The sequence below is a fragment of the Neodiprion fabricii genome, chromosome 3 (genome assembly GCF_021155785.1).
Source record: "Neodiprion fabricii isolate iyNeoFabr1 chromosome 3, iyNeoFabr1.1, whole genome shotgun sequence".
Lineage (NCBI taxonomy): Eukaryota > Metazoa > Arthropoda > Insecta > Hymenoptera > Diprionidae > Neodiprion > Neodiprion fabricii.
In genome coordinates, this window is record NC_060241.1 from 1,911,945 (window position 1) to 1,939,809 (window position 27,865).

General features: G+C 41.6%; 4 protein-coding genes and 1 long non-coding RNA gene across 6 annotated transcripts; 2 read left to right on the forward strand and 3 right to left on the reverse strand.

Annotated features, from left to right (window-relative positions):
- Positions 1-3,724: 3,724 nt before the first annotated feature.
- On the reverse strand, positions 3,725-5,647 carry LOC124178354. 2 transcript variants are annotated; one of them, XM_046561617.1, is made up of 3 exons: positions 5,506-5,647; positions 4,823-5,149; positions 3,725-4,007 (listed from the first exon to the last, which is right to left on the reverse strand). In XM_046561617.1, the coding sequence occupies exons 2-3, from the start codon at positions 5,142-5,144 to the stop codon at positions 3,913-3,915; spliced, it is 417 nt and encodes a 138-aa protein (XP_046417573.1). In that variant the 5' UTR covers positions 5,145-5,149; positions 5,506-5,647; the 3' UTR covers positions 3,725-3,912. The 2 variants fall into 2 exon arrangements, with proteins under 2 accessions (XP_046417573.1, XP_046417574.1); XM_046561618.1 differs by lacking the exons at positions 4,823-5,149; positions 5,506-5,647 and adding an exon at positions 4,101-4,797.
- Positions 5,648-5,704: 57 nt separating this feature from the next.
- LOC124178355 lies at positions 5,705-6,430 on the forward strand. The gene is made up of 2 exons (XR_006869776.1): positions 5,705-5,846; positions 5,936-6,430. It is a non-coding gene; the product is annotated as an uncharacterized LOC124178355 (long non-coding RNA).
- LOC124178353 (isochorismatase domain-containing protein 1-like) lies at positions 6,163-7,947 on the reverse strand. The gene is made up of 4 exons (XM_046561615.1): positions 7,488-7,947; positions 7,140-7,283; positions 6,805-6,990; positions 6,163-6,678 (listed from the first exon to the last, which is right to left on the reverse strand). Exons 1-4 carry the CDS (start codon positions 7,614-7,616, stop codon positions 6,526-6,528), a joined length of 612 nt encoding a protein of 203 aa, XP_046417571.1. The 5' UTR covers positions 7,617-7,947; the 3' UTR covers positions 6,163-6,525.
- Positions 7,948-7,991: 44 nt separating this feature from the next.
- On the forward strand, positions 7,992-13,439 carry LOC124178352 (protein N-terminal glutamine amidohydrolase). Its single transcript, XM_046561614.1, has 4 exons — positions 7,992-8,392; positions 9,067-9,220; positions 9,384-9,654; positions 9,739-13,439. The coding sequence occupies exons 1-4, from the start codon at positions 8,301-8,303 to the stop codon at positions 9,897-9,899; spliced, it is 678 nt and encodes a 225-aa protein (XP_046417570.1). The 5' UTR covers positions 7,992-8,300; the 3' UTR covers positions 9,900-13,439.
- A 369-nt stretch (positions 13,440-13,808) lies between these two features.
- LOC124178348 lies at positions 13,809-27,191 on the reverse strand. The gene is made up of 6 exons (XM_046561609.1): positions 26,279-27,191; positions 19,117-19,435; positions 18,420-18,776; positions 18,083-18,330; positions 15,278-17,985; positions 13,809-15,130 (listed from the first exon to the last, which is right to left on the reverse strand). The coding sequence occupies exons 1-6, from the start codon at positions 26,331-26,333 to the stop codon at positions 15,014-15,016; spliced, it is 3,804 nt and encodes a 1,267-aa protein (XP_046417565.1). The 5' UTR covers positions 26,334-27,191; the 3' UTR covers positions 13,809-15,013.
- Between the last annotated feature and the right edge of the window lie 674 nt (positions 27,192-27,865).

Here is a 27,865-nt window from a genome sequence, read left to right on the forward strand (position 1 = left end):
AGATATGAATATATAGTAGGTCCTTGTTCTACAACGTATTTACATACGATAGAATATTATATGTATACTAGAAAATATATATTAAAAAAAAAAAAAAACGAAAAAATGGAACAATAAAATATTTGAACAATTCTACATCTTCGTTTCACCGTTATTTTATTATTACGCGTGACTTCAGATTACGTAAAGAAAAAAAAAAAAAGTATTGATGTATGCAAAGTTTGTTCATTTATTGATAAATTATTTATTGTTAAGGCTTCTCCTGCTCCCTGGTCTTTAATTATATAATAATATCGCGATCTTACATTAAAAACGAGGTATCTAAGAATAATTAACCGGATAAAATGCTTGATTCTTTTTATTTTTGACCACTTTTGATATCAGTCTGTACCTAACTCATTTTTATCGCACTCCTGATTTACATGTATATATGTCATGAAAATTCGACGGTCATATGTAGCATCATAATGCTATGTATAATAGCTTGATAAAGAATCCGTGCAGGAGGATTTATTGTAAAAATCCCGAGCTAAAAAAGACCCCAATAATCCTTATAAATATAAATATATACGCAATTACGCAGAACAAAATTGTACGTACGTTACAAATCTGTAACAATAATTAAAACGGTACCGCTGTATTCGCCACGCGACGGAAAGAACGGTGAATAAGAAATGTTGAGAAAGAATGAAACGAAGCATATATAAACAGGTATATTGTAATTACAGTTTGCAGCTACTCACCGTATGCGGTGTAATCAGCTCTGCGATATATCCACGTTACATGCAGGGTGTACAGCACTGCTCTATGAAGACAGCACAGCCATATCTCCGAATGAAGGAAGTTGACGCATGGCGTAAGTTATGGTGAACGATAAGCCGCGATACCGGAACCAGGAATTCACGAAACTGACCGAAATCTAATTACTTAGTCTTAAACGCACGATTTTCATTAGCGAGAAACGAAGTCTTTTGTTTCAAATTGTGATTAAACGGTAGGTATTCTTTACATCCGTGAGTATTGTCAAATTCACTTTCATAACCATTCGATTTCACCACTTTTTTCACGCACTTTTATCGACGAGCAACGGGTTAACGAAATAACGACGTGACGGTTCGATCGTCGATTGTTTTCAACAACGTCCACTGGATGACCGAATTTTCACTCTACGAACAAATCGACACAATCGATCGAATTTTTCTACCTAAATAAACACGCGATCGATTCGATTTTACCATCCAAACGTAGCACAGGGTTACTTTTCACTTTTCACACACTTTTTCCGAACGAAATCGATCGAAAACGAATTAAAATACACGATATTGACCGGCGAAAACTCGCGACGCGACCGGCAGGCTCGAACGGCGTTATCAAAATGGCGACACGCGATGGAGCGCCGTTTGTTTGGACCGGCGTCCTTAGCGTGACCGGATAGAACGAACAAATGCTATCGATCTCGACGATGGTTATTGTTAAAAATTACAATCACTGCTTTAGGTAACTCGACTGTATTTCCGACTCACCGAAAGATCTAGAAGCAACTTTGATCCCCGTAAATAGGCTTCGATTGATGATTTCGATAAACTTGACCGGCTGCGACGTATAAAGAAAGCTCGACGCAGTCAATCGCATTTTTCTACGTAAATAAGCACGCGATCGATTCGATTTCACCAGCCAAACGTAGAGCAGAGTCACTTGTCACTTTTCACATACTTTTTCCGAACGAAATGGACCGAAAACGGGTTAAACTCGCGATTTTGACCGGCGAAAACTCGCGACGCGACCGGCAGGCTTGAACGACGTTATCAAAATGGCGACACGCGATGGAGCGTTGCTTGTTTGGACCGGCGTCCTTAGCGTGACCGGATCGAACGAACAAATGCTATCGATCGTGACGATGCTTATTGTTCACAATTACTTGAACGACTGTTTTAGGTAACTCGAATGTATTTTCGACTCACCGAAAGATCCAGAAGCAGCTTTCATCTCTGTAAACAGGCTTCGATTGCTGATTCCGAAAAACTTGGCCAACTGCGACGTAGGAAGAAAGCTCGACGCAGTCAATCGCATTTTTCTACGTAAATAAGCACGCGATCGATTCGATTTCACCAGCCAAACGTAGAGCAGAGTCACTTGTCACTTTTCACATACTTTTTCCGAACGAAATGGACCGAAAACGGGTTAAACTCGCGATTTTGACCGGCGAAAACTCGCGACGCGACCGGCAGGCACGAACGCGTTATCAAAATGGCGACACACGATAGAGCGTCGTTTGTTTGGACCAGGGTCATTTGCGTGACCGGATTGAACGAACAAATGCTATCGATCGTGACGATGCTTATTGCTCACAATTACTTGAACGACTGTTTTAGGTAACTCGAATGTATTTTCGACTCACCGAAAGATCCAGAAGCAGCTTTCATCTCTGTAAACAGGCTTCGATTGCCGATTCCGAAAAACTTGGCCGACTGCGACGTAGGAAGAAAGCTCGACCCAGTCAATCGCATTTTTTTACATAAATAAGCACGCGATCGATTCGATTTTACGAGCCAAACATAGAGCAGAGTCACTTTTCACTTTTCACACACTTTTTCCGAACGAAATGGACCGAGAACGGGTTAAAATCGCGATGTTGACGGGTGAAACTCGCGACGCGACCGGCAGACTCGAACGCGTTATGAAAATGACGTCACGTGACAGAGCGTCGCTTGTTTCGACCGGCGTCCCCCGCACAAATTCAACAACTAAATTCACATCTAGCTGAACCGGGTTGGGAATAAATCGGAAACGTAATCGATATAGTTATACTGCGAGTTATGTTCCGTATTTAGGATCGGAATCGGGCTTCACCGATGCCTCGTCACGTACTCAAATCACGGCGGCGTACAGAAAAACTTTTCGACCGCGATTGACTACGTTTTCTTTTCTTTCTACTATAATTTTATGATCTGCGTGCAAGCTTGATACGCGCCTAGCTTTTCTGCATAAAATCGAAAGACAACGTCTCGCGTAACAAGAACTATTACGACTAATTATCTCGACACATATCGTTAACGTGACCGACGAGCCTGAAGAATTTTATCAATATGGCGGCCCGGTCACGTGGTAATTGTTTAAAACAAACGAACAACGCATTAATAAGCGCGAAACATAATTCAAATTCAAAACAATTCGATGAAATACCACAGAGACAACTAATTTTTAACTCATAATACATCAGGCTCACTTAAAAATAATCATTAATTCGTATTAATACCAAGTAAATGAAAATTTTGTATCGAAATTATAATTAATTGCCTATGTCGTTCATATTAATCTTGTAATTACACAGAAAATATATTTTGAATTTGTACGAAAATAAATTAGAGTACGCGTGAAATACGTTCCCACGAATTCAACTGGTCGCATCGGCGGCAAATTTTGAATTTTCAAATATCGTTCGTCCCGGGCTTTGTACTCACTCCATCTGGCAGTTATTCTCGGCACTATAGGCACTTAAATTGTGTATTCAGTTACTCGGAAATTATTTATTTTCGTACGTTATCCTATAAGATGCTTAAAATTTTACTTTTCTATTCTCACAGCTTTCAATAAATTTCTTGAATTCTAAATTTGAGGTGAAATCATTAGATTTATATTGAAATATAGAGCTATAATTGGGAATGTGGGCAAGGAAAGGAAACGGCATTGAATCTTTTTCATCGTTAATAGGTATAAAAAATTATACAATAAAATATGGCAATTTATTATAAAACGTTCAAGGTCTTTGAATATCACTCAGTTCGTAACCGACTGTCAACTTAATATATAATGCCTCCTATCACTACGACTTGATTTTTGTGCAACTTCACTCTTAGCTTATGAATTTATTGCAGTGGTCGTAATGGAGGGTATTCAACTTTAATGAAACTCCTACTTCCTCTTCTTTTGTTGCTTCAATTTCCTCTTCTCTTCTCGTTTCTTCTCCCGCTCGGTCAGACTTTTGTATAGCTTGTATCCAAAGAACGCTGAAAAGAAAAAAAATCGTACAATTTCATTAAAATCAAAATGACTAAAAATTAATTTTGTAGTAGATTTCAGACACTCTTGTTACACCGTACCGAAAATTGTGGCGATAAAAATAATAGCAGCAAGTATCATGGCATAGGATCGAATCAACATCCAAAATTTAAAAGCCCAATTGCCAGACGTGTATTTAGACACCGAATTCTTAAACGCTTCTTTAGCGTTTTCCATAAACTCGGCTTTCCCATCCTCGTCAAGTTCGCGATACTTTGTTAACATCGACTTTATTTTATCCCGCACGGCCGGACTGAGGTCGTCGACGCTTTCTTTAATCTTATTGAATATCTCCTCCGCCATTTCTTCAATACAATACTACTATTTCACTTCAAGACTCGCTTAGAACGCTATCTTTCAAATATTAAACTAATATTTCTCAAGCATATGGCGAGTTCCGAATCACCGATAAACGCGACTGTACACCTGACGTTGAACTGCGGCGATTAGAAACACAGATACATTATTTTTATCTCAAGAATTGAATAAAAAAAATTCCGAAGGTATCAGATTAGATAAAACGAGTTAAATTCGTTGTAAATCTTGCACAGATTCGAGTAGAATAATTCCTCCCGTATAACCACGAGCGCCAATCTTCGCAGAAGCTACACGACTATAAACTATCGCAATTTCGACAAGCTGGAAAAATACTGAGTCAACAAAGGTTCAATGAATCGCTCAAGCGACCAGGTAGGTATTCCAATCAGCATTTTGCGCGTGTAAATTCAACAATCGACCACTTTAGTCAGCAAATTGCGATTACCAAATATCAGAGCGATCACCGCGAGCAATGCGAGAAGCATGAGCGCCTGGGACGTGAACGGAGCTGCAGGAGGAGGAAGATTCTGTCCGAAACTGTTCCCGCCTTGGATATTCCTCGTCAATTCTTCGCGTAAACTTTCTTTATCCTCATCACTGAGACCAGTCATTCCATCGAGCATTTTCAATAGCTCCTCCGGCGAGGGTAACTGCGACGGATTGACATCTGGTATCGAACTTGGATCAAAGTCCGGCAATTCGTCTTCGATGGTCGCATCCTCGGAGCTTTCTGCCATTGCTCCTCGAAGACCGTAAAGAAGATCCATTTTCGCTGAAAATTAAAACAGATGCTAAATGAAATCGAAAATGAGATATTAGGAAAAAATCACACCACTCGAAAGCTCAGTATTGGTTTCTATTCAAAGTGAATTTTGATTCCCGCATTTTGTATACCGGCAATCTTCAAACCCCAGTGATTGAATTAATCAATATTGCAGGTAGTAAAAATTCAACAGAATTCTAACGTTGATTACAACAGCTGTTGATATATCTTTACAGTTTTTTTTTTAACCACATAAATCGAGGCCTGAACGTGACGTTAAGTAACTAAAGTTTACTACTGATAAACGAGCGAATAAGGATCATAGTTAAATTTTTTTAAGTCTTATTTATTTCCGCTGCACGCACCTGTTCAACCAGAAATGAAAACTACTGCCAGCGACGAGTGTTCAATGGTAACACGAGGAAGGCAACGGTTACACACGTTGTACTGTTGTACTGTTATCAATTCATCGTTGACACGAGGCTCGGCAGCATTCTCGGCTAAAGATAATTGCCTGCAGTTGAAGGCTTGACGCTTATTCGTCCGATCATCTGAAAGGCGGCGCCTCACTTGCCACCGATGACGTGTCCGCAATGTACCGTTCGCTGCTTGCTTGCTCTTCCAACGTGTCACCAGATCGCCATGATGCATGTGGCCGCGTCCAACGTCGTCGAAGATGCTCGAAGAATCCGGGGGAAGAAGTGAGGTCGTATGATCGGTTGGCTGGCACGTTGGAACAGAAAATTTCAACGCGCCACGACTCGAGGCTAAAAACAAGTGTTATTTTTATTTCAGCCATCGCGAGTGTTTGGATTATGTCATCACTGCTTGGAAATGTCAGTTTTCCAATTTTACTTCGCTGCAGGTTTTGCTTTCCGCAATTCCGCTCCGCTTAGCGCCTCAACACCGCAACTGAACACGCAGCCATGCAAGCAGATCACATAATGGGCGAATAACTTTCTCTTCCCTTTGTCGACGAGAGAAATATATGGAAGAAACTTTATTATTTCAATGATCATAATAACACTTCATTGTTTCATAGCGAAGTAAAATTATCGCATAATATACGAGTATAAAATAACAATATTATTCTATCCTATAAGTCTTTGCATAACGTAACTGAATCAATAATTGCATAGACATTGATTCAATATGTAGTATATTGTGTCTAATGCTCGGTTTTGCAAACCATGATGCATTGGTAATATCCACTTTTCATTAGCCTAAAATTAATTAACTCCCGATATCTTACTTAGTTATACATGATAATAAGCGCTGTTTAACAATATAGATAGAAAAACTAATATCCCCAATTCATTTAACTACGAGTAGAGTTCGAAATAAAAATATGATACTCACAAATTCTAGTGTTAATATTTGTGATACTAAATTTTAGCCGATGGAACTAAACCCGTGTAAACCGAAGGCTCTTTTACGAGACGTTGCAGTTCCTTAAACTTTTCATGCTTGGAGTCGCCCAATAGTTTGAAGAGTACGCTTTCGGAAGTTGCTATCTGACACCCGACTTGCCTCATTCTCTGTAAGGAATTGAAACAGCGTAAATCACTAGAGTATTCGCAATTACAAATATTATTCACTATTTACACCAAATTTTCGGTGTGGTTTGAATAAGTTGTGTCCTATGCGTCAAGCACTTTCATTACCTCGATCGCAAGCAATCTGTCCTCTTGCGTGCGAGACGAGCAGCAATCGGCCACTGCGTGGACCTGGAACCCATTGGCGGTAAGATCCAGTGCAGTTTGCTCGACGCAAACATGGGCCTCGATCCCAATGAGAACTACCGACTCTGGAGGACTACCTGAGCAGAGCGTAGAAAGTTCTTTGCGCACCTGAATTCAGACAACATGCTACTGTGTGATTCGTCGCTATTTTACTGACTAAGATTTTAACTTCCAAAAAGAACGGGAACAGGATTAAAGAGAATTCTTTATCATAATATCAAGTTTTAGGAGAACTGGATAAACGAGATTCTCCTTACTTCTTCAGTGTACATGCTGAACTTGGTCTTTGCGAACGGTCCTTTTGCACCTGTTATATCCAGTTCCGAAACAGTGTTTCCTAAAGCCTTAGGATTCTGCTCGGTAACAATGATCGGTACATCCAACAAGCGCATGCCGTTCACCTGGGAGATGAGAATGATACGATAATTTCAGATCGCTAATGATTTGATGATAGAAAGAAAAACGAAATTAAAGTTAGTATCGTTATTGTAACTAAGCATTGGGGAAAAATTACTAGTTTTCTAATTTTACAATGATTTTTTAAGGAACTAAGATGATGTTACTAGCTTCAATATGATTTAAAAAAAAATTAAATCTCGAATTACCAGCTTCGCAGAGTTAGCGACGATCTTATCGAACTCGAATATAGCCTTGGCGAATTTCACCTGCATATCGCAAACAAATAAAGCCGTTTTCCCGTGGCGAAGGATCGCCTTCGTAGCGCTCAGAGCCATGATCCAAATTGTGATATCTGCTCGATGATACTTTAACCCGCAATTACGACGAATCGAAAAGAGTTAGGTACAGAGCTGCAAATTTCATGGGTAGTAGTATCAGTTTCGGGTTTAATCCTCTTTGAGCGTTCCCTCTGGCCCTTCTATCTAATCTTCTTTGGGGTTTAGCCGAGTCAGATTAGGTTAGGTTAGGTCAGGCTATCATCCAATAAAGAAGCGGATCTGTTCGCATCGAGTTGAGAGATGGCGCTACCGGCGGGAAATCCGCATGACAAAAGAAGGTCGCAATAAAAAAATCAGAACTGCGGCCTGCGCAGTAAAGCGAATGTGCGAATACCGATGCAGAGAAATACATAAAAAGCCTTCCCGAAATCCCCACTCAACAGGCAAATCGTAGCTGCCGAGCTCTCGCCACTCCGTTTTTCGCTTGCAGACGACGCAAGAACCGCTTATTACCGGTGAATAAAAAGCGTTACGAAGAGCGAAAACTCCCGATAAAATAAGCGTGACGATAGTAATTTTGCGTAAATTGGGGTGAATGAAAAGTGTCATGAAGTGTGAGAGTATCACGCGGCGATAACGCGGTGAAATATCACCAGAACAGCAGACAAGCGCGAATAACAATTGAACATCAAATCGAAGGTAGAACCAATATCGGCTGATCGAGTGTAAACAGACTCGAGGATGGCTGCGGAATCGCGTGGTGCTGGAAACACGAAGCCTCTTGTTCCGCTATTCACCAAAGCCTCGGACTGCGTCCACACGAGTTGCTACTGGTGAGTTTCCGCCGAATTCGATACCCTCCTTGCTCATTTTATCGTTCATTTTCTTTTCACCGACCAGTGTCGTACTGCGGCACAGGTATCGGGGATCGATATCGCGGATTGTGGGATTCTTGCGGTCGTGCCCTGCCAGGATACGCCGCCATTTTTAAAGAGACTTGCCACCGACCAATCGCGTTCGCTTCTTTATCTCGCGCCAAAATTCCGAGCCCGTCATTGGACGCCCGGCCTGTTTCAAGCGACGTGTTATTGTTATTAACCCGCGAACCCAACAACGACCCGATTTGTATTAATGCGGGAGAGTTACGCGGGTTTATCGGCGTTAATAATTCACCCCGCGATAACAGGCCCGGACACGACACCAGCCGCGCACGCGATGTACATACTTTGCATGTTTTTGCAGTTTTTATCCCACTTTTTATTTCTAAATCATCCCTCGAATCGCGCCGAGTTTATCCAACGTAGCGACCTTTGTTGTGTACACCGTTATTACGCTCACGCTTTTTCGCTTTAATCACTTCTAAACTGTATAAATTATTCAATCAGAACACTTCGGGCACCTCGTCGAGGTCCGCTCGTGTTTCAACTTCTATCTCTCTCTCTCTCTCGCCTTCTATTTCCCATCTCACTTTTATTTACACCGAGATGAACTCTTTTCCATATTTCAGCGAAGAAAACGTATGGAAGCTATGCCAGGACGTCGCCACTAGGCACGGCCCTGAATTGCAACATTGCTACGTCGCTTTTATCAGCAATCCTGGGAGAAGCGTTCCTCTCTGGCGTCAGAAGGCTGGCAAGGATGAGGATCAGCTTGTCCTTTGGGTCAGTATTGTCGTCTTGATGGATGGTTGGCTAAATTTTCAGATCTTGTGTCAGGTCTCTAGACTGTGAAAACCGATCGATTGGTTCCTGCCCATACTGGAATTTTTCAATCACTCATAGCAAGACATCGTTTTACACCACTTTATTTCTTTTCACTCTACAGGACTATCACGCAATATTAATCTACGCACCTGACGACAGAGCGGTGGTCTACGATCTAGACAGCGCTCTTCCATTTCCGACTCATTTCTGGAAATACGCAACGGAAACGTTCAGGTCCGACGAAGCTTTGCGCTCCGAGTACCACAGGAGATTCAGACTAGTCCCTGCTGCGACGTACCTGCAGCATTTCGCCTCCAATAGGCACCACATGAAACGAGAAGACGGCACATGGATCAAAACCCCTCCTGAATATCCTCCGATCTCTACTCCAAGTAAGTTTTCAGACTGATCAGAATTTGTGGCCTTGGAATCGACAGATTTTGAACTTTACATACTCACTTGACTTCGTTTCTCAGCCTGCAAGGATAATCTGGACACTTTCATAAACATGGAACCGGGAACGGGTCTCGGAAGTATCCTAAGTCTGAAGCAGCTGGTAAATAGATTTTACAGACCCAGTGTTCCGACCACTTCTCCGCCGCAGCAGCAGCAGCAGACTCACACAACGCCGACTTAAGCGGAACGTTTTAATTGTCGGCAAGGCGTTTTGCCGTCGCGCGTTGATATCTGAAATGAAGAAACGATTAATTGGGTCTAAAAAACGTCCCTGGTTCAGGTGAAATTTCTCAACAGTCGAGTGAAAAATATGCAGTCTGATAGCGTTTACCAAAGTTTGACGTCAGGTTCGATAAAAGGGGATAAAAAGCTGGGGAGTTTAAACATTTCATTAATACAAAGTATATTTCTAAAATCAATTCCACGCCTTAAACGAGCCTTTTTTTTAGCAATGTATGCATGATGCTTTTTGCTGTTAACGTTGTCGATGAAGTAGACAGTGTTTTGCTTAAATTGCGTTAGTTCAATTCTATGAACGATTTATGCAATTAATCATTGCGCAATATATGTTTAGAGAGATTACAGATTTTTTACTGTCAATATATACACATTTAGTGTGCTTTTAAACGAGACTCTAATTTCTTCAGCTGTGTTTCACCAAGACTTTTTTCTTACCATTGTGTACATGTACTTTAGGAACTAATGATTCTGCTTTTCGGCTAAAGATACGTTTTTACGTTTGCATTATAAATACCGAACATCACACTTGGTTCTTATTAGTTGCAACCAGAGTTCGTTTGTTTTTTGTTCTAGTTACTGCATTATTGCATGAAAGACTGACGTGTCTCTAGTGACAATTTCGTGTATCATTAAAATTACGATTCTTGCTAGTTACCTGTATGCTTAATTATATTATATTTACCATACCTGTTCGAACGAATTCGAGTCCAGGTTTTAGCTGGCCAGTGAATAAAATGCCTATCACGGCAAAATTATTACAACGACTTATATGCAAGTATGTCAATATTTACAATACTTATTATCACTTTAAATATAAAAATCAGCCCAAACCTGAGAGCAGCTTTTTTCCATTAGATCTTCATTTACGTAGCTCGACACGCAGTGAGCTGTAAATCGATAAAATATTTATAATTAGATAAATAATGATTAATCAGCTACGAATCTTTACCAAGTATTGCTGATTTCAAAAGTTCAATTACACTTTCATACTATATACAATTTACTACTATTGTCGTAATTTAACGTGTTCTATCACTTTTTCTACAGCTTTATGTAGCTGAACTCAGCACTCCACTGCGTTTTTTATATCGTGCTACGTGCCCTACTTGACCAATTTTTAATCTCGTAATGATGATAATAATGATAATAACAATAACAAAAAATTCAATTTTTCTCAGATTACACATTTTATCAATGCGTTCATGCATTAACTATTTGCACGTTGGAAAGTAAATAATATATATTTATTCCGATGTCTATGGAAAAGGGTAAGTAAATCAGTTACCTTTTACGCGCCGATGGTAAATTGGTAGTAAAACTCTGTCTTTAATCAGGGACATCATCCAGTTTTCATGGGTTTAACTGTGGCAAAAAGAGAGAGGTCTAAATAAAATATAAACGATATTGTGATATATTACAACTTTCTACTTTATAAATACCTTGATAAATACTTGTACATCTATTTAAAAATTAATTTTGAAAAATATATCAAAAACAAAAAAAAAAATTAAAATAATCTCTATCGATGGTGCATGTGCACGCATTCGCTTGTTGGTGAAAAAAAAATAAATAAAAAATAAGAAGTATTCACGTCAAAAATAAATAAAAAAATTTTGTTCGCTCTAATATCGTATTCTAAAGTATCTGTTGAATGTTATACGTGAATCGATATCCGAGGTACTATAAAATTTTTAGATCTTAGAGTTATCTTATTCATATTTTCTGTAATAAATTTCATCAGTGTTTCAATTGCTTGACACAACTATCATTAACAATTCAATTATTCGCTTTGTATTTTTTCTTTCATTCTAATCGTCACATGATCAACACTCGTAGGACTTACACGATGAAAGTTGCATAGCTTACAACGCGATATGATTTAATAGGATTGCGATGAAAATCGACCAATACCGACATCGAAACAGAAAATGAATAAACAAATAAATAATAATATTCAATTAACGAATGAAATATATTTTTTAACCGACGATTATACGTATAATGTGTATATATATATATAGACGAAGCGACAACGAAAATTAAAAAAAAAAAAAGAAAGAAAACAAACTACGGAAAACGAGAATATACCAAACTTCTAGTCTCTAGCCTACTACACGTACAGCATTACTAATTGAAATTGCGCAGGAATTATTCGAGCGACAAAACGACCTCCTATAATTATACAACATTTGTATTTCTATATTCTAATTCTTAAACACTTGTCAGCAAATTTCGCTCATACACTTTGATTTTCTATATTTCGCCATTAAGAAGACAGATTCTTTGCATACAAATGACTGTAAGTCATCAGTAGCGCATATTGAATGAAAACTATGTATCTAGAATAAATAGAATAATAATATTCATAGAGCTGTGTCCGCTTTTCGCGTTATACTGTTTTACAATTAGCGGCCTATAATTGATATTCAACTAACAATGAGTTCTACCAACAAGCGAATTACTTATGTACTATAAGTATGCATGTATGTATGTATGTATGCATGTATGTATGTATGTAACTGTCAGCCTGTAATAACGATAATTGGGATAACAACTGTCTTTAAATGGTTTCTACTCCAAGCTGACGAGTTTTTTGAAGTGACTTATTACCGTACTATGCGACACGAGCAAAAAAAAAAAAAATAATTGATCGTCCACTCTTTGCCTTCCGATACTTCTTCTTAATCAAATCCGCTATATTAATTATTACGGATAGACGTAATACCTACCTATGAATAAATATTAATCAGGAGCACAAAATTGTATCCATATCACGGATGCACTATAATCGTAATTACGTTGCGTATGCCCTAATATCGCTTAGAACATTTAAACTCATCTCAATTTAGACTTAATTGAATCAATTATCAAAATGTACGTATCAAAGAAAAAAAAAAAAAACAATTATGTACCTACTTTAACGAATCGTGGTATTCTGCGTTCTGAATTAAATATCACAATTTACCTTTAATCAATTCCAAACATTTCGTATTCTTCCTACTTACTATATGGTGTATAGAAATTAGTCAAAGTTGCAATTTAAAAATTTTTTTTTCATAGTATCATAAATCACACCGCCTGTCACTTTTTATTGACAATTTAAGAGAAGAAAGAAAAAGGAATGGAAAAAAAATTACCTCGAGTCAATGATGCGTGCAGTCAAGGCTAAAATGCATATTGTATTGTATATTATAGGCACCGACTTTCTATCATGGAAATCTTATGAATAATAAATATTTCTTTGATACAAAAACCATAATTATCATCATATATATATATATATATATATATATAAATTATACATTTTGTTCCATCTTTGAAGCTACGAGTCCTCTTCTGTATTCTGTCTTATACCTGTTATTCTCCAGCACTTTGCAAACTCGGTGCCTAATATCTTCAATAATTACTCACATGTACTGATAATCAAATTATACCTATATCCCGCTTTATATGGAATAAGTATATTTGTGTATCGCTTTGTCGAATGCCTAAACACAAATTTTTACTCACCTCGATCCACTTACATTATTGATATCATTATTTTTAATTGGTGAAAAAAGAAGCGAGTACGTTAAAAAAGATATAAAAAAAATGAAAAATCAAAAAAAAAAAAAAAAAAATCAGCGAATTGTCTTCAATGTTATATCAAAATATAATAATCTTAATATCAGAATTACAGTTCAAAAAAATATATATATAGTATATATAATTGCATATATATATATGTATATATATATATACACATACCTATATTGTATATATATTTATTATTATTTCATATTAATATTATATTATACATATATAATATATATAATATATATCGGCGATTGTTCAATCGAATAAAAAACTGGAAACACATTTTTCTTTTCAATCATCCGAATACTTTTTTGTAGAAACTATATTCTTCGTTGTTTTTTTCTTTTTTTTGTCCGTTTTCTTGAACTTCAGCTTAAGCAATCGAACAAAATATCCATCAACTTTTCCGACAAAAATGCGTGTAATTGTATTGATTTTGAATTAAAATATATATATATATATATATTTATACTATATTATACTCAGCAAAATTACAAGTAATAATACGATTCTGCTTACAGTAATGCAACATGATTATTGGATAGAATTATTTCGACGTCTTTATATTAGAGCTACATCTGCAGCACACGATTCTTTTTCAAATTTTATCAATTATAAGTTACATTATACTAAATATTATAGACAATACGATACTATTCTAATATTGACAATTGCACTGGGACTCATAGACAGATTTGAGTAATTGGATAAAGTTTCTTAAAAAAAAAAAAAATATCAAAAATGAATATTCTTTACAATCGAAATGCACAGTCCATGGATACCAGTATTCGTATACGACAAAGGCAACTCTAAGGAACAAAACCCAAAATAGCCCATCACCGTTGCCGATAATAATGTGTGTTCCCTAAAATGTCTTGTCGCAAAAAATAAATATCATTCCACGATTTGTCGATATGTTATACAATATGTACTTAATTAATCGATATCTTATTATTATCATTTATTGATTTATTTATTTTTTTCTTCACCTTTTAGTCTTTTTTCTAGTGTAAGTTTTTGAGCTAGCACGAATTCTGAATCCGAAAATACACAACGTTGGAGTATAAAAGTAAGAGCAATCTAAGCCTATATCTACGTTTCTCTACGTAAATATAAAAAATGACATGTCAGTCGTACTTTGATGTCGAACAATGTCCCATTGTTTTACCCTCTCGATTTTTTAACTTAAAATTTTTATTCAAATATCTTTCAATCAGTTCAATATTTGAATAGTGTATTAATATAGATGAAAAGTGACGTTAGAAGAAATCGTGTTACAAAATTGTCGACACTTTTACGATTTAACATCCCCTGAACGATCCACGATTTGTCAAGACGGCAGTTAGAACCACTTTGCAAAATTGCAAATTATCGTCTCCTGAGTCATGTAAGTAATTTATTATAAAACATAATAATATTTTTGTAGCTATAATCGTTGCTTATCATTGTTGTTTATTATTATTATCTCTATCAAATTCCCTAAGTTCTGTAATACGGTCTAGCCATACTGTAGGTGGACATTGGTATGTTGTTTTTCGACAAATGCTGCGAATCACCTTGATCGTACTCGACGTCGTAATAGATCCCGCTTTGATTCTGAAAAACGATTATACAGATTTAATTTTTAGCTAATGAAACGAATCGAACCTTGCGGGAAAAAGAAGACAAATCGTTTCAAAAATGTTTGGTAACATTATTCGCGCCCATGGTCCTTAACGAAATTTGAAAACCCTTGGAACTCACCGCCACGGAGGATCTGGACTTCGGTCTAGGTACGTGAAACCCTCCACTCTGAGGTATCAGATCGGCTCTGTCCCGGTCTTGGGGTTCAGAGTCGGAGCTGTCGGGCTCAGGTTGATGACGATGTCGGGGCCTGGGAGGGGCCTGAAGTCTGGGCAGTGGGACCGGCGGCAGAGTGCCGTGCATGCTGAGGGTGGGATAGCCGAACATGGCCGAACTGGGCCTGGTGGAGCCCATCGGCTCCGCGGCGTAGAGGTTGGCGGTGGCCATGTGGTCGGCTATGTGGGCCCACATGTAGGGAGGCAGTCCGGTCGGCGGTCCCTGTTTAGCGGAGGCCAGAGTCCCGACGGAACCGACCCTGGCCAGGGTGCCGGGTAAAGTCCCAGGCATACCGCCCTGCATGTACCCGTAAACCGGTGATCCGACGGCCTTCTGTTCGCGGGACCATCGCCGACTCCACATTACCAAGCAGACCAGGGTCAGGACGATGATCACCAGAGCGGCGACCGAGGCCCCGATAGCGACGCCAAGAACCTCGCCGTCGATCTCGCACTGGGACCCGTAGTAGTTCCCGGTGCAGGCGCACTGCATTTCATCACCATGCTGGACGTAGGAGCAAAGTCCTCTGTTGTTGCAGTGGGTCGTTGGACAGGAGAGGCAGACCCTGCCAGCCTCGCTGGCCTCGGACTTGTGGGGATCCTTGAGGCCGGGTTGACAGGCGCAGGTGAAACCGCCCCAGGTGTTGGTGCATACAGCCGACGCGTGACAGTCGTTCAATTCGGAGGATGCGCACTCGTCGAGGTCCTGAAGGTTCGACACCGAGCCCGGTGGACTGTCCACGTACAGCGCGCTGTTACCTATGTTGTTGTTACGCCTGTGGATCACCCCCAGGAGGTGCTTCTGCAGTTCCCCGGCAAGGGCGGGCCTCGCGGTCCTCGGCTCGAGGGTGAGCTTCAACGTCGTGTTCACGAAGACGCCGCCCTGTCCTTGGCTCACGTCGCCCTGGTAAATCCCGTTAACCGAGGAGCCCATGTACTCGTCGGAGAAGGGGGTCATCGACATGGCCGATTCGACGGCCCGATTGGCCTCGTAGGCGAGGGTCTCGTAGGCCTCGGACTCTTTGTCGGCGAGTCCGTTGTCCCACACGACCTTCCTGTCGTATATCCTGTCGACCCTCATCGACACCACTATACTGACGGTCTTCTTGCACGGCAAGGAGTGCTGCAGCCTCGCGTATCCCGGCTTGCAGTGGCAGGCCGAGACACCCTGGACCGTGGCGCAGGCCTCGTGCTGACTCCCGTCGCACGTGCTCGAGTCACCGACTATGCAGGTGTCGATCCTGACCGGAGGCTGCGCGGGCCGTCTTGGATAGGGTCTCCTCGGCGAGGTTCCGGGCCGCGTTGTCACGGCTGGTACATCCGGCTGGGCGACCGCGTATCCGGTCCCGGTTATGGCAGCTGGGAATTGGGTTCGGCTAGGTTGAGGTTGCGCGACGCTCGTCGAGGATTGGCTGATCGCGGACGTCGCCTCGCTCGCACCGTCGAAGAGATTCAAGTACGTCCGCTTTCCGTCTATACTGACGAAGCCCTGGCCCTCGACCGCCGACGTCACGATAACGTCGGGACTACCGGGGTTTATAGAGACCCTAACGCTGTCCCCGGAACCACCCGGTCCCTGCACGGCCGACACCGTCACATCGAAGATGTCACCGATCTGGGGATACCGCGTCGCGGAATAAGGCCGGTGACCCGCCGCTCCTTGGCTTCCGGTGTAGTCCAGGGTGTCGTCGATCACTATTCCTGGGCGTGGTCGGTACGGGTAGTAGTTCGTCGGTGCCGGACTGTTCGAAGACGAGGTGATCGAGGAGGGGCCAGTTTCCGCCTTGGTGCTCGTCTGAGGGGTCAAGGGCGGGAGGTTATCGGTCGGCGTCGACGCGTCGACCTTGGACTCGGTCGCGTCGACCTTGCTGGGTTCGAGCTTCGGGAAGTCGATGCTTGGGGGAGGGTCGTCGTCGTTTTTAAGCGGTACAACCGTCGGCTGGATCTCGCTCGTCGTCGGCGTCGGCTCGATCACTTTTACCGACGAGCTCGTCTCCACGGCCAGGGTCTTTTCGAAGGTTGACATTAATTGCCCCGAAGGTGAGACCGACTCCACCTTCGCATACGCAGTGCCGCTGCTGCTCGTCTCGGAGGCTTCGGAGTTCTTCTCCTTCGTCGGTCTCGACGGCCTGATCGGTTCCGGCGCCGAGGAAATCACCCGGGTTACCGAATTCTTCGCGGAATCGTTCTTCTTCTCACCGACGATCCCGTCGGAATTCGGTATGGGATACGAAAGCGGGTCTGAACCAAGGACCAAAGTGTTCTGCGGTATTATTTCTTCGTTCTTCATCGGTGGTTGATATTTTTGCGGTTTCTTCGAGGTGCCCTCGTTACTCGGTCGAATCGACTCCGGCTTTACATTCGGCTTCGGATCCGCCTCAGGCGGTTTACTCCCCTCGTTCACGGGGTCTCTCTTCTGCTGGTTCACCGTCTGAGCCGTCAGAGTTGGCCTGTTGCTCTGATTATCCGCCGTCACGTTCGAGTCCCCCTTGAAATTACTCTCCGTGGTTTGCGGCTTCTCCACTTTCTCCGGCCGCTTCTCGAAACTGGGTGGCTGATTTTTGTCCAACGGAGGCATCGGCTTGTACGGCGGTATCGGTCGCCTGTTTACTCCTATCGAAAGAACGCCTGTTACCGGACTTACTAGCAATTTTACGGTCAACGAGAAGCTCCAAAAAGCTTAGAGCTAAACTATAAGAGAGAGACGTACCTGGTCTCATCGGTCGATTCCAGAGGCTCTCGATCCCCGGTCGATTTCCTTGGCTACCAACGTGATCCGGCAAGGGTCGAACCGGTCTTTCCGGCGGCAACTGGTTCACGGAAGGACGATCGACCGCCGGTGGCTTTTCGAAGGGATAGGGATGGTCGGGAAGAGGCGGAGGGTTCATACCGGGAGTATCGAAGTCCGGTGGAAGAGGAGGAACGTCCGATATTCTCGGTGGTCCTCTGTTGTTGATTCTGAAGGGAAAAATGAAAGTGTAAAATCGTGGTTCATCCTGCGAACACATCACTTTCATGGAATTCATTACAATCGGTCGAAAATTCACCTGGTGGCCTGGATCGGCCTCAACGGCCTCGCGGTGTTTGCGGCGACGTTCACGTTCCCGTTCAGCAGCTTTACTATCCCCGTTATGATATCTTGGATATCAGGATTAGCCTGTCTCTGTTTCCCGTGGCCCGGCAGAGCCGTTTGGAGAACCGGAGGTGGCGCGTGCTCGCTATAGATCCTCGGCATCTCTTGCCGACTTTGTCTTTGTTGGAAAATTGGCCTTGTATATCGTTGCTGTGGGTTCTGCCGTCCAAACGCCTGCCGCTGATGCAGGGGCTCCGACCTGAGGTCTTCCCTCATCGGAGCCCCTCGCTCTTCCCCCGACCCGATTTCGCTTCGAGTTGGAGCGATGCTTCTGAAACATCGAGAAGGTCGTTTAGCCTCGGGAATAATGGTCACCATGAGTAGATGTTAGGGTGAATCCTGGTTTAATTTTTTTCTTTTTAGTTGCAACTCGAAAAATTTGTGATAAATACTGAAAAGAAATTGTCGCAAAACCTCGAGGAAGTAGGAAAATATTTAGAGGTCACTGCCGATTCTGTATACAGATGTCTTTACCGACACTTCGCTTAGCCATGACACAAACCCTTTTCTAGAACGTTCGTGTGGTAACGGTGTCGGTAACGGAATCTGTATCCAGAACTGGCACTGTATAATATCTACCACAATGCAGAAGCTGTTTCTCAACTGCTCACCTGAAGTAGTCGCCCGGCTTTATCTCAATGTTATTTCCATCGATGTGATTCACGTGCTTCGAGGCAGTCAACAGATCGATAGATTCCTCGGGTAAAGCGTTCCTGGAGAGTGTATGAAAACGTTCACCTTCCGTGTTCTCCACGTTCTCAGAGCTCACAAGCTCCAGGGCTGGATTCGTCCTCTGCAGTCTAGATAGGGACGCATCGTGAACCAAGTTGTTGAGCGTTTTTTCCCTGTTCGGGTACGAGCTTGCGCTCAAAACTAGCTTCTCGCTTTCTGGGGAATGGGATGTCGGTGCATTCTGGACTGCACGGACTCCTGCAATTAAAAAAAAGGAGAAAAATATTAGATTATTCTACCTGACATTAAACTTTTAAACTCGCATCATAATGCTGAAAAAGAAAATTATGGATCAAGCCGATTTTCTCCGTATAATTCATCGAATCGTTACTTGTACAGTGAATTTTCACCTACAGGTCAATGCCGTGCACAGTGAGCCTTTGTCTCTGCGGTTAATGATATGCGAAGGCAAATGTTTGCCCGCGGCATTGCCTATTGGTAAAAGTTCAGGTTCAGGTTCAGGTTCGTGCGTTCGTAATCACGCTGCCATCGATACGGGGGCCGTTTGTTCGGAGATTTTTAAAAGGAGGGATAGAGAAATAGGCGACTGCGTTTACCTGTAATAACTGTAATGAGTACATTCTACACTTTGAATTTGGGTAACTCTTCGGTTCTTATTTTGCCTAGAATGTATAATAGTAGAATTTGTGGAAAACGTTTACGGATGAAATAACATCCCGCACAATGCACCATTGTTCACATTCGTCACGTCTGCATGCCGCAAATCGATTTCATTTCTGTCATCTCGTGCAAGTGTCACAAATTCAATTTTTTCGTTTACGTATTCTTTTTTTTTCCTCTTACACGTCTATTTTTCAACGTACCAGTTTATTCGCCGGGTTCTTTCGCCGGTTTTGCGGACTGCAGAAAAGACATCACACGGGGACAGGTTCCAGCATTACGGAAAAGTAGAACGAGATAACAGTCACGCGGAAATCGGCGAGTCATTACGCTGCATGTTTTTTTCAAACTCTAGCGAGACTATTCGTACAGGTTGTGAAATTATTGCAATAGATGAGAAAAAATGTGGTCAATTTATAGCAAATTGTATAACCAACTAATTTTTCATTACATATATAGGTATATTCCTAGTTTTGGCCGACGAATAGTTGTGCGTCTTTTAATCCGGAACTACGACCGTTAGTTGCGATGTTTATAGGTTGCTATTTCCGCATCCTCTGTTTTCTCTCTTCTCCTCGGGCAGTGAATGTTTCTTGTCTTATTTTTTTTTTTTTTTTTTTTACCACAACTTTTTCCCAACTCGTATAAACGCTGCCACTTAGCGAATTTCAACATCGCAGCTGCAATTACCAGAGCCTTTGCATGCAGCATTTTCGCTGATGACCTTTGAGATGAGCTGCACGTGCTCTTGCAACCCGCCACCATCTGCTGCGCAATAGCTTTTACACTATCGAGCGGATGGTCATGCCATATTGTACCGTTGCTGCGCAAGCTCATCGGATCGCGGAATTGTCGCTAAACGGTTCAAAAACGTAACAAGCGGTAACAGTCGCATTCCGCAATGACTGAAACCAATTGTTTTTATTGAATCCGCTCTGCGAGTATTTTGTAAAGTTACACTCCTCTTCTCTTTCGGTTCTGCCCATTTTCAATTCATAATCATTACTTTCTGCTCGCAGATTAAGAAGCTCACTCGCCATTTAAAAAGTCGATAGATAGTCGAAGTTCAAAGGTTAGTCAGAGTTTTAATCGCTACGAGGCCACGCCTACTCTGTTGGATCATCGAACAAAATATCGTTAATGAAACTAATTTTTGAAGGGGACGGCTCTTGCGCTTACAGCTGTTCTCCGTAAATCGACGTAATATCAAAGTTACGATTGCAATAGAGAGATAGGTGTGCGAACGAGTAAGGATTTTCACGTACGACTAACACGCCACAAACATACTCTCTTTGTGCTCTTGGTAAATTTTTAGAATAGTCACTTTACTATATTTACTCTGGATTAGCGCTTACCAAAGTAAAATTGTACGGAAATTATTATTCAGTAGTAAGATGAGAAATAGCATTAACTGTTATAGAAGAAAGAGACGATAAAAATGGTCTGGAAATCTAGGTGAATGAAGCTCATCATAATTAGCCCTAAGGTCTGGGAGAGTACATTGATGCAAGTAAGTGTATAACTAGTATTAGCAACGTTAATTAGCAATAACGACGATATTACCCAGATGATTAAAAAAGAGAATTATTATGAATCCATTCAGTACGTGCAAGAAAAAGCGGTCTATTTTCAACCGTCGATTAATTTTTTTGTCCAACTAGATTCATCGCATTGCAATCTTGATAAACGGCGGATTGATAGCCTCGTATTTTCTCGCGGAAATACCACTAGACAGGCGGGGCAATAAGCGATGCTCGTATAACAGAACGATAATTACGCGCGCGATAGATGAAGAGAGAGATAACAAGGAAGCCGGGAAACGGTGGTAATTTTATTGCAGGTCGGCGAGCAGCGCGTCTACTATAGTAGTACAAATAACACGTAGTATTTTCTCTCGTTCGCACTTGAAGCGTAAAGATGTCCTTGTATCGACGTATTCCGCAACGCGGGGCGGTTGTGCGTCAGCTCGAGCATGAAATTCTTCACACGTGAAACATCAAAAATCACGACGACGGTTTCTATCGTCGTATAAAGGCCAGCTTCTGTTTCGAGTTCAACTTTTTCGAAGCGAGAAAAGTTCTTTTCAAAACAAAAAAAAAAAAAAAATAGAGAAACGCCTGAGGACAGGCAATCCGTCTCCGTAGGTATCCCAGTACGCAACCGTGAAAATCAGGTTGCCTGACATCAGGCAATAGTTCGTTTTCTGAAATCCTTTCGGCGCAATTTTACTGATCACAATATTCAATGTGGGTATAATCCAGGGTCAACCAAAATGGATAATGAACGGGTATAAATTGCAGAATATAATAATTTCATTCCGCGATCCTACAGTTTAATCCGACAGTAATTGCACGCGAGCGGGGTTAGCAGCTGCTGCATGGCTTATAAGTTTACGCTCGAACTGTAATCGGGTAATTTCACCCGGCCGCAAACGTCGGGGCGTCTGGCGGTCGCGACAGGGCAAGAGCAGGGAAAGGAAAAAAGTCAATCCGCACGGGGATGGGGAAAAGCCGCGGAATTCGCGTCGCGGCGCTGACTGGTAAGGCCCGTTTTGCGGGCCCGTCGCGTCGCAGCTACTCGACTCGACTCGACTCCGCTGACTCGAGGCGGTAACGGCAGAGCTAACGGTACTCATCATTCCAGCCCAATATTTATTCTTTTCACAAACGAGCCGGCGAGCCCGCCGCGCCCCGTTTCGATATATTTCGTACATGTGTCGCGTAAAATAGCGTACGTCGCACGAAGAACCATTACCAACGTCCATCATCGGACGTATTTTTATTTGAAACAGACTCCGGCCCACTGAACAAATTGCCTACCTGCTGCGGTTTTCTCCGTCTACTTATTAGATTTTACACCACCTGTACTTATACGTAGAAAGTTTACGAGACGTACCTTGCGCCTCGTCAATGATCATCCCGCGTCGCGGTTTGTTCCCTTTTCGCACTGGCGTTCAATTTTACGACACCCATAGACAACATTGTAATGGGAGTAAACCTAGAGTTACGTAGTTATCGTATCGATTCACGTTTCGGAAAACTGGTTTTTTCGTAATTTTAGGAATCTCTGAAACGCAGTAAATTACAACGAGGCAAAAGAATTTATTCAAAATTCGTGATTTTCTTTCCCCCAATGTTTCGTTACGCTGACGTCACTAACCTCAGTCTCATATATTAGTTGCTTTCCAAGCGGGGCGTTTTTCCCTCGCTTTCAATCATAATCCTCTTCGTCATAGTTTCACCGAATTCTTTTCTTTCCATCCTCCCTTTCGACGATACGCGTGCGCTGACCTAGGCTTGATGACCGCGGCTACTGATTAGCATGTCCGCGCCTGCGGAACCGACGCGGGATTTACGGTATTTCGGTGACACTCCCTCTTCATGTATGGCAGTAACGAAACTATTTTTATACGCAGACCTCTGTACGAACATTAAAATACACGTGGAAATTGTTAAAAATTTATCGGGTGTCAAACGCGCACTGAATAAAAGCGTTTACTTGCTGTTAACAAACGTATATTTCAACACGGCAAAATAGATGTTTTGTTATTATGATCAAATTTTAGTTTACATGAGGCAAATAATGATTGATAAAAATTTTTTAATAGTTAACAAATCGTATTTGGTTCAACTAAAATTTGATAATAACGAACCATTTATTCCACCATATCCAAATATACGTTTGTCGCGCGGGTTATTCACCTGAATTAATTACACCTGAATGATGCGGCCCTATAATGCCTGTGTGTATAATAAGTCGCATATGGCACCGAATCTAATGGACGAACCTTACGCGTGTGCTTATATGCTTGAGGCTAGAATCTGTATAGATGGACGTTATGTTCATTCGACGATGAGATAATACCTTATAACGGTAAATAATATATACATCCGATGCCAGATGAGTGATGAAATTCGTCAGGTGTAACATCATAGGTATATATTAATATTCAACGATATGCGTAATATCACCTACCTGCATTACCTATACTCAAAATTTGAATGCGTGTTTTATTGTTCCATAAATATATACATATACGGAATGTCCATCATCTCTGTAATATATACTTTCCGCGTGCGAGATATGGACAAAAATAATCATACGGTGAAATTCTAGGTACCATAACTGAGCTGGCGATTATATATGTATGTATATGTAGAAAGTAAAGAAAAGTGATTCACTGCGACGACTAATCGCATGGGTGCCCTCCGGTTAAATTTGAAACTTCACCATGTTGAAGTTATAGTAACGTTAACGTAGCGAAACATCGTGGAAATAAATCGTTGTACAATGTTAAAACGACTTTCAAGGAGCTGTCTTTTCAAAATGTTTTCACATGTATTCTTTCTTATTATTGACTAGCTGAATTTCAGACAATCCCAAAGCTGCGAAGTAACGATGTTCCTAAACATGCATCGTCAAAGTAACATCACCAACTTCAAACTCACGAAACTTCAGGGTACCACAGCGCTTTATTTCCTCACCCGCGATGCTAAAGCGAGGCGAATAAAACGTCAGTATGCAACAGCAGGTACGTACAATGAGTTAGGTATCTGCAGGTATTTCGTTGTGCGACACTTTCACGGCCGATGCGGTTGGCGAAAGTTGAATATGACGAAATAATGTAAGCAAGTACTTCTATACTGGCAGATAGATATGCGTGTAAATAGAACCCGTGCAGGATGTCGGACTGTTCGTCAACGACCTGCATGCAGGCACGTTTCCCTTACACGTTACTGTGCAAAAGTAAACGTAATGGAAACTTCGGTTACGGCCCTGATGCATTCGGTCTGCGGCTCAGTTTACTGATCAATTCTTACATCCACTTCGAACTTGAAGAGGAACATAATCTCTACTGTTGAAAATTGAATAAAAAAACTAGACTTTGCTGAAACGAGTCTTGGGCATTGTGTATTATGATACGGCAATGAAACTGATTGCCTTACGTTCAATTCATCTATCGCAGAGATTCGCCCATCGATCGGGTGATTTTAAATAGCAAGCACATCTGTCACCGTTCATTTGGAACGGCCTTTAATGCTCACATCGCGACCCGACACTCCGGACAACACAAACTACGTGAAAATCTCCGTCCGTCTTTATCTCTCTCTCTCTCTCTTTCTCTCTCGGTCTCTTTGAATAGGTAAACTCGTATGCGCACGGAAACAGGACACGTCGTGTTTCGTTTCCACGTGACGCACGGGTTCATTTTTATACGCGTTTGCGGCTTTCTCCTCAAGTGGTTTATACAGTAGCTGCACTATTCACAAGCCAAACGATAAGTAACCGCACGAAAGTTCGTTATTAAATGTCACCGCAACGGTTCCCAAGAGAAAAATAATTACCGGCGTGCAGCTACTGCAAAATCATACAAACACTCGTCTGATAACACGAATTAACTTACGCATTGCAGAAATACACTGTTAAAAATTTCTGTATATGGAACTTCCTACACTGTATTGAAAGTTTTATTCCGATACGGAACATTGAAATCACCATACATTTGCCGTTTATTCAATTTACAAATAAAATAAATTTACTACACAATTTATTAAATTCAAATTACTTTTTTGTGTTTTTTTTTTTTTATAAATTTTAATAAAGTCAAAAAATGTTATTAAATATTTAATACAAATACATAGTAATATGCGTAAATTTGCGATCCGATTTCGTAAATTGAAAACTCTTTTCTACAGTAAATGTGTGGTAAATTCACAATCATTTGTTAACAGCGATACATACCTCGCGAATAATTTCCAACCATTGATCATAATTCACATTTTACCGATCGTTCCGAACCGGATGTCTTTCGATCATTCCGCAGACGGTGCCTCATAACTAAACATGCCGACATTTCACTTCACCGTACTTGCGCCGGATATAATTTCACGTTGCACTCAAAGCACACCGATGATGAGCTTCGTCCTTTCTCCACAGCTAATCGCATATACAGCGCAATTATCGCGGCTGTTACAGATATAAAATCATTCGTGATTTTCAACCGTTTACGTACATGTATTATAGATATAAATATAACACATAGATCGAGCGTTACTAGAGCGCCTTATGATCTAGTTCATATATCCTCCTGCATGTTATTGCACAGTGAACGCGTACAGGTAGGTATAATATAACATTGTAACGAGCGGCATATTATAGTAGCAAGAAAGTTTCTACTCTTCCTTTAAACAGTTACAGAATACAGCCCGTAAAAAAATTCACTCGAATAAAATCTAACTCGTTCGACTGGCCTCGGCGGCATTAAAGTCTCCGCATTCCTTGGCCTCGGCGCTTCATCAACGTTTGAGATCAAGCATCTGGTGGACCCGTTAAAACGGGATTTCTTTTCTCGGATTTATTTTCGCCCTCTTATCGAGCCGAGAATGCGAGTGAAAATAAAAAAACAAAGGAATTTCTCACCTGTGATCCCGACGCAGAAGCCCAGCAGAAACAGCGCGGAGATCGGCCCTTCCATCTGGCCGGTCAATCAACTTCACAAACGCCGCACTCCACTCCACGCACTTTATATATCTGATAAAATACACAGCCCGTGTCAAGGACACCCTAGGTCAAGGGTGATCCTCGGATTTCCGAAGTTCCGGATCGTCGAACGGCTATTCGCTGAACTCTGCCATTTTTGGCGCGTGATTTGAATTTCTAACGATTCAAACGTCACAGTTATACGCCGACGAAACGCACGATTTACAACTTGTCAATCGCACCACTCGCTGCATCGAGAATTACACTTTACACGCGGGTGTATAGCCGCCATTTTTTACCTCCTTCTCCCTCTCTCTCTCTCTCTCTCTCTCTCTCTCTCTCGATCCTCTATCCGTGTGTCTCGTATATACGTGTATTCACTGCTCGACGCGGCACTCCGGTTGACCCACTTCTCGGCCTACGATAGCACTCGGTATTTATATTGAATCCGGGTATTCGTATATCTCCTGTATTTGTTTCGACGAAACTCAATCCATATTCCACGATCACATTCGTTTACAGTTATCGTCGTTGCAGTGAGTTTTCTTCTTTCTCACCGTCATCGCACCTTCCCTTCCCCCCTTTTCTTTTACCAATCTTCTATTATATTACGCACAAATTTTCATACAATCCGGCGTTTCAAAAGCTTCGAAAATTTCATATACTATATTCACCCGTAATTCACAGCTTCGTGCGGGGTTGCCGATAACTACACCAATTGCTACTGACCAATTTAACGAATACGTGTAGCGGATACCGTGGATTATTATTATCTCTCACAGATGTACGATCGGACCGATTTCAAAGATTCTGTTTCTCAATTTAACAGGGTAAACAATTCGGGATGTCGGCAGCGACTCGCGAGGCTCGAACGCGCTACTTGGGTCGTTCACTCGACACTGGACTCTCCTCTCACCTCCTTCCTAGCTCGGTTCTTCGTGTCTTCGCCTCTTCCCCGTACCTCCCGCCTCACCTATGGTCACCGAACACCAAGCCGAGCCTGCCTGGAGTCCATCGGCTATCCGACCTCATCGCCTCTCGAGATTATAGACTCCCAAAGGAAAATCCCGATTACCTAAACAAAGGTCAACGATCATAATATTTTCTCTTCGAAATTGCGATGTGCAAACTTTACGAGTTTCTGGAACCTTGTTCTCTCTGCGATAATGTATGCATCAGCACCCTACTAAAAGTGCAGTAATTTCGATTCTACATCTGTTGTGGTGAGTATATGGACGGCACTTTTTGTTTTGCGTCAATGTGGTAGATTTACCTAACAATAAGCATATTGTAACTCTTATTATCGGATTTATAAATACTGCCGCAATTGCTGTAGATTTGATTCGAAAAAATTGCTGTCTCTCCATATATTCACCACAACAGATGTAAAATCTAAAAAACATTTTTTTTTCCGTCTGGGTTTCTCCAAGATTCGCACGTACTGCACAACGCGCGTACACGTTGTAGTACGAGCCACGATATTACGGGTCTTGGTACACACGCTTTGAACTTTTTTATTCCTCTTTG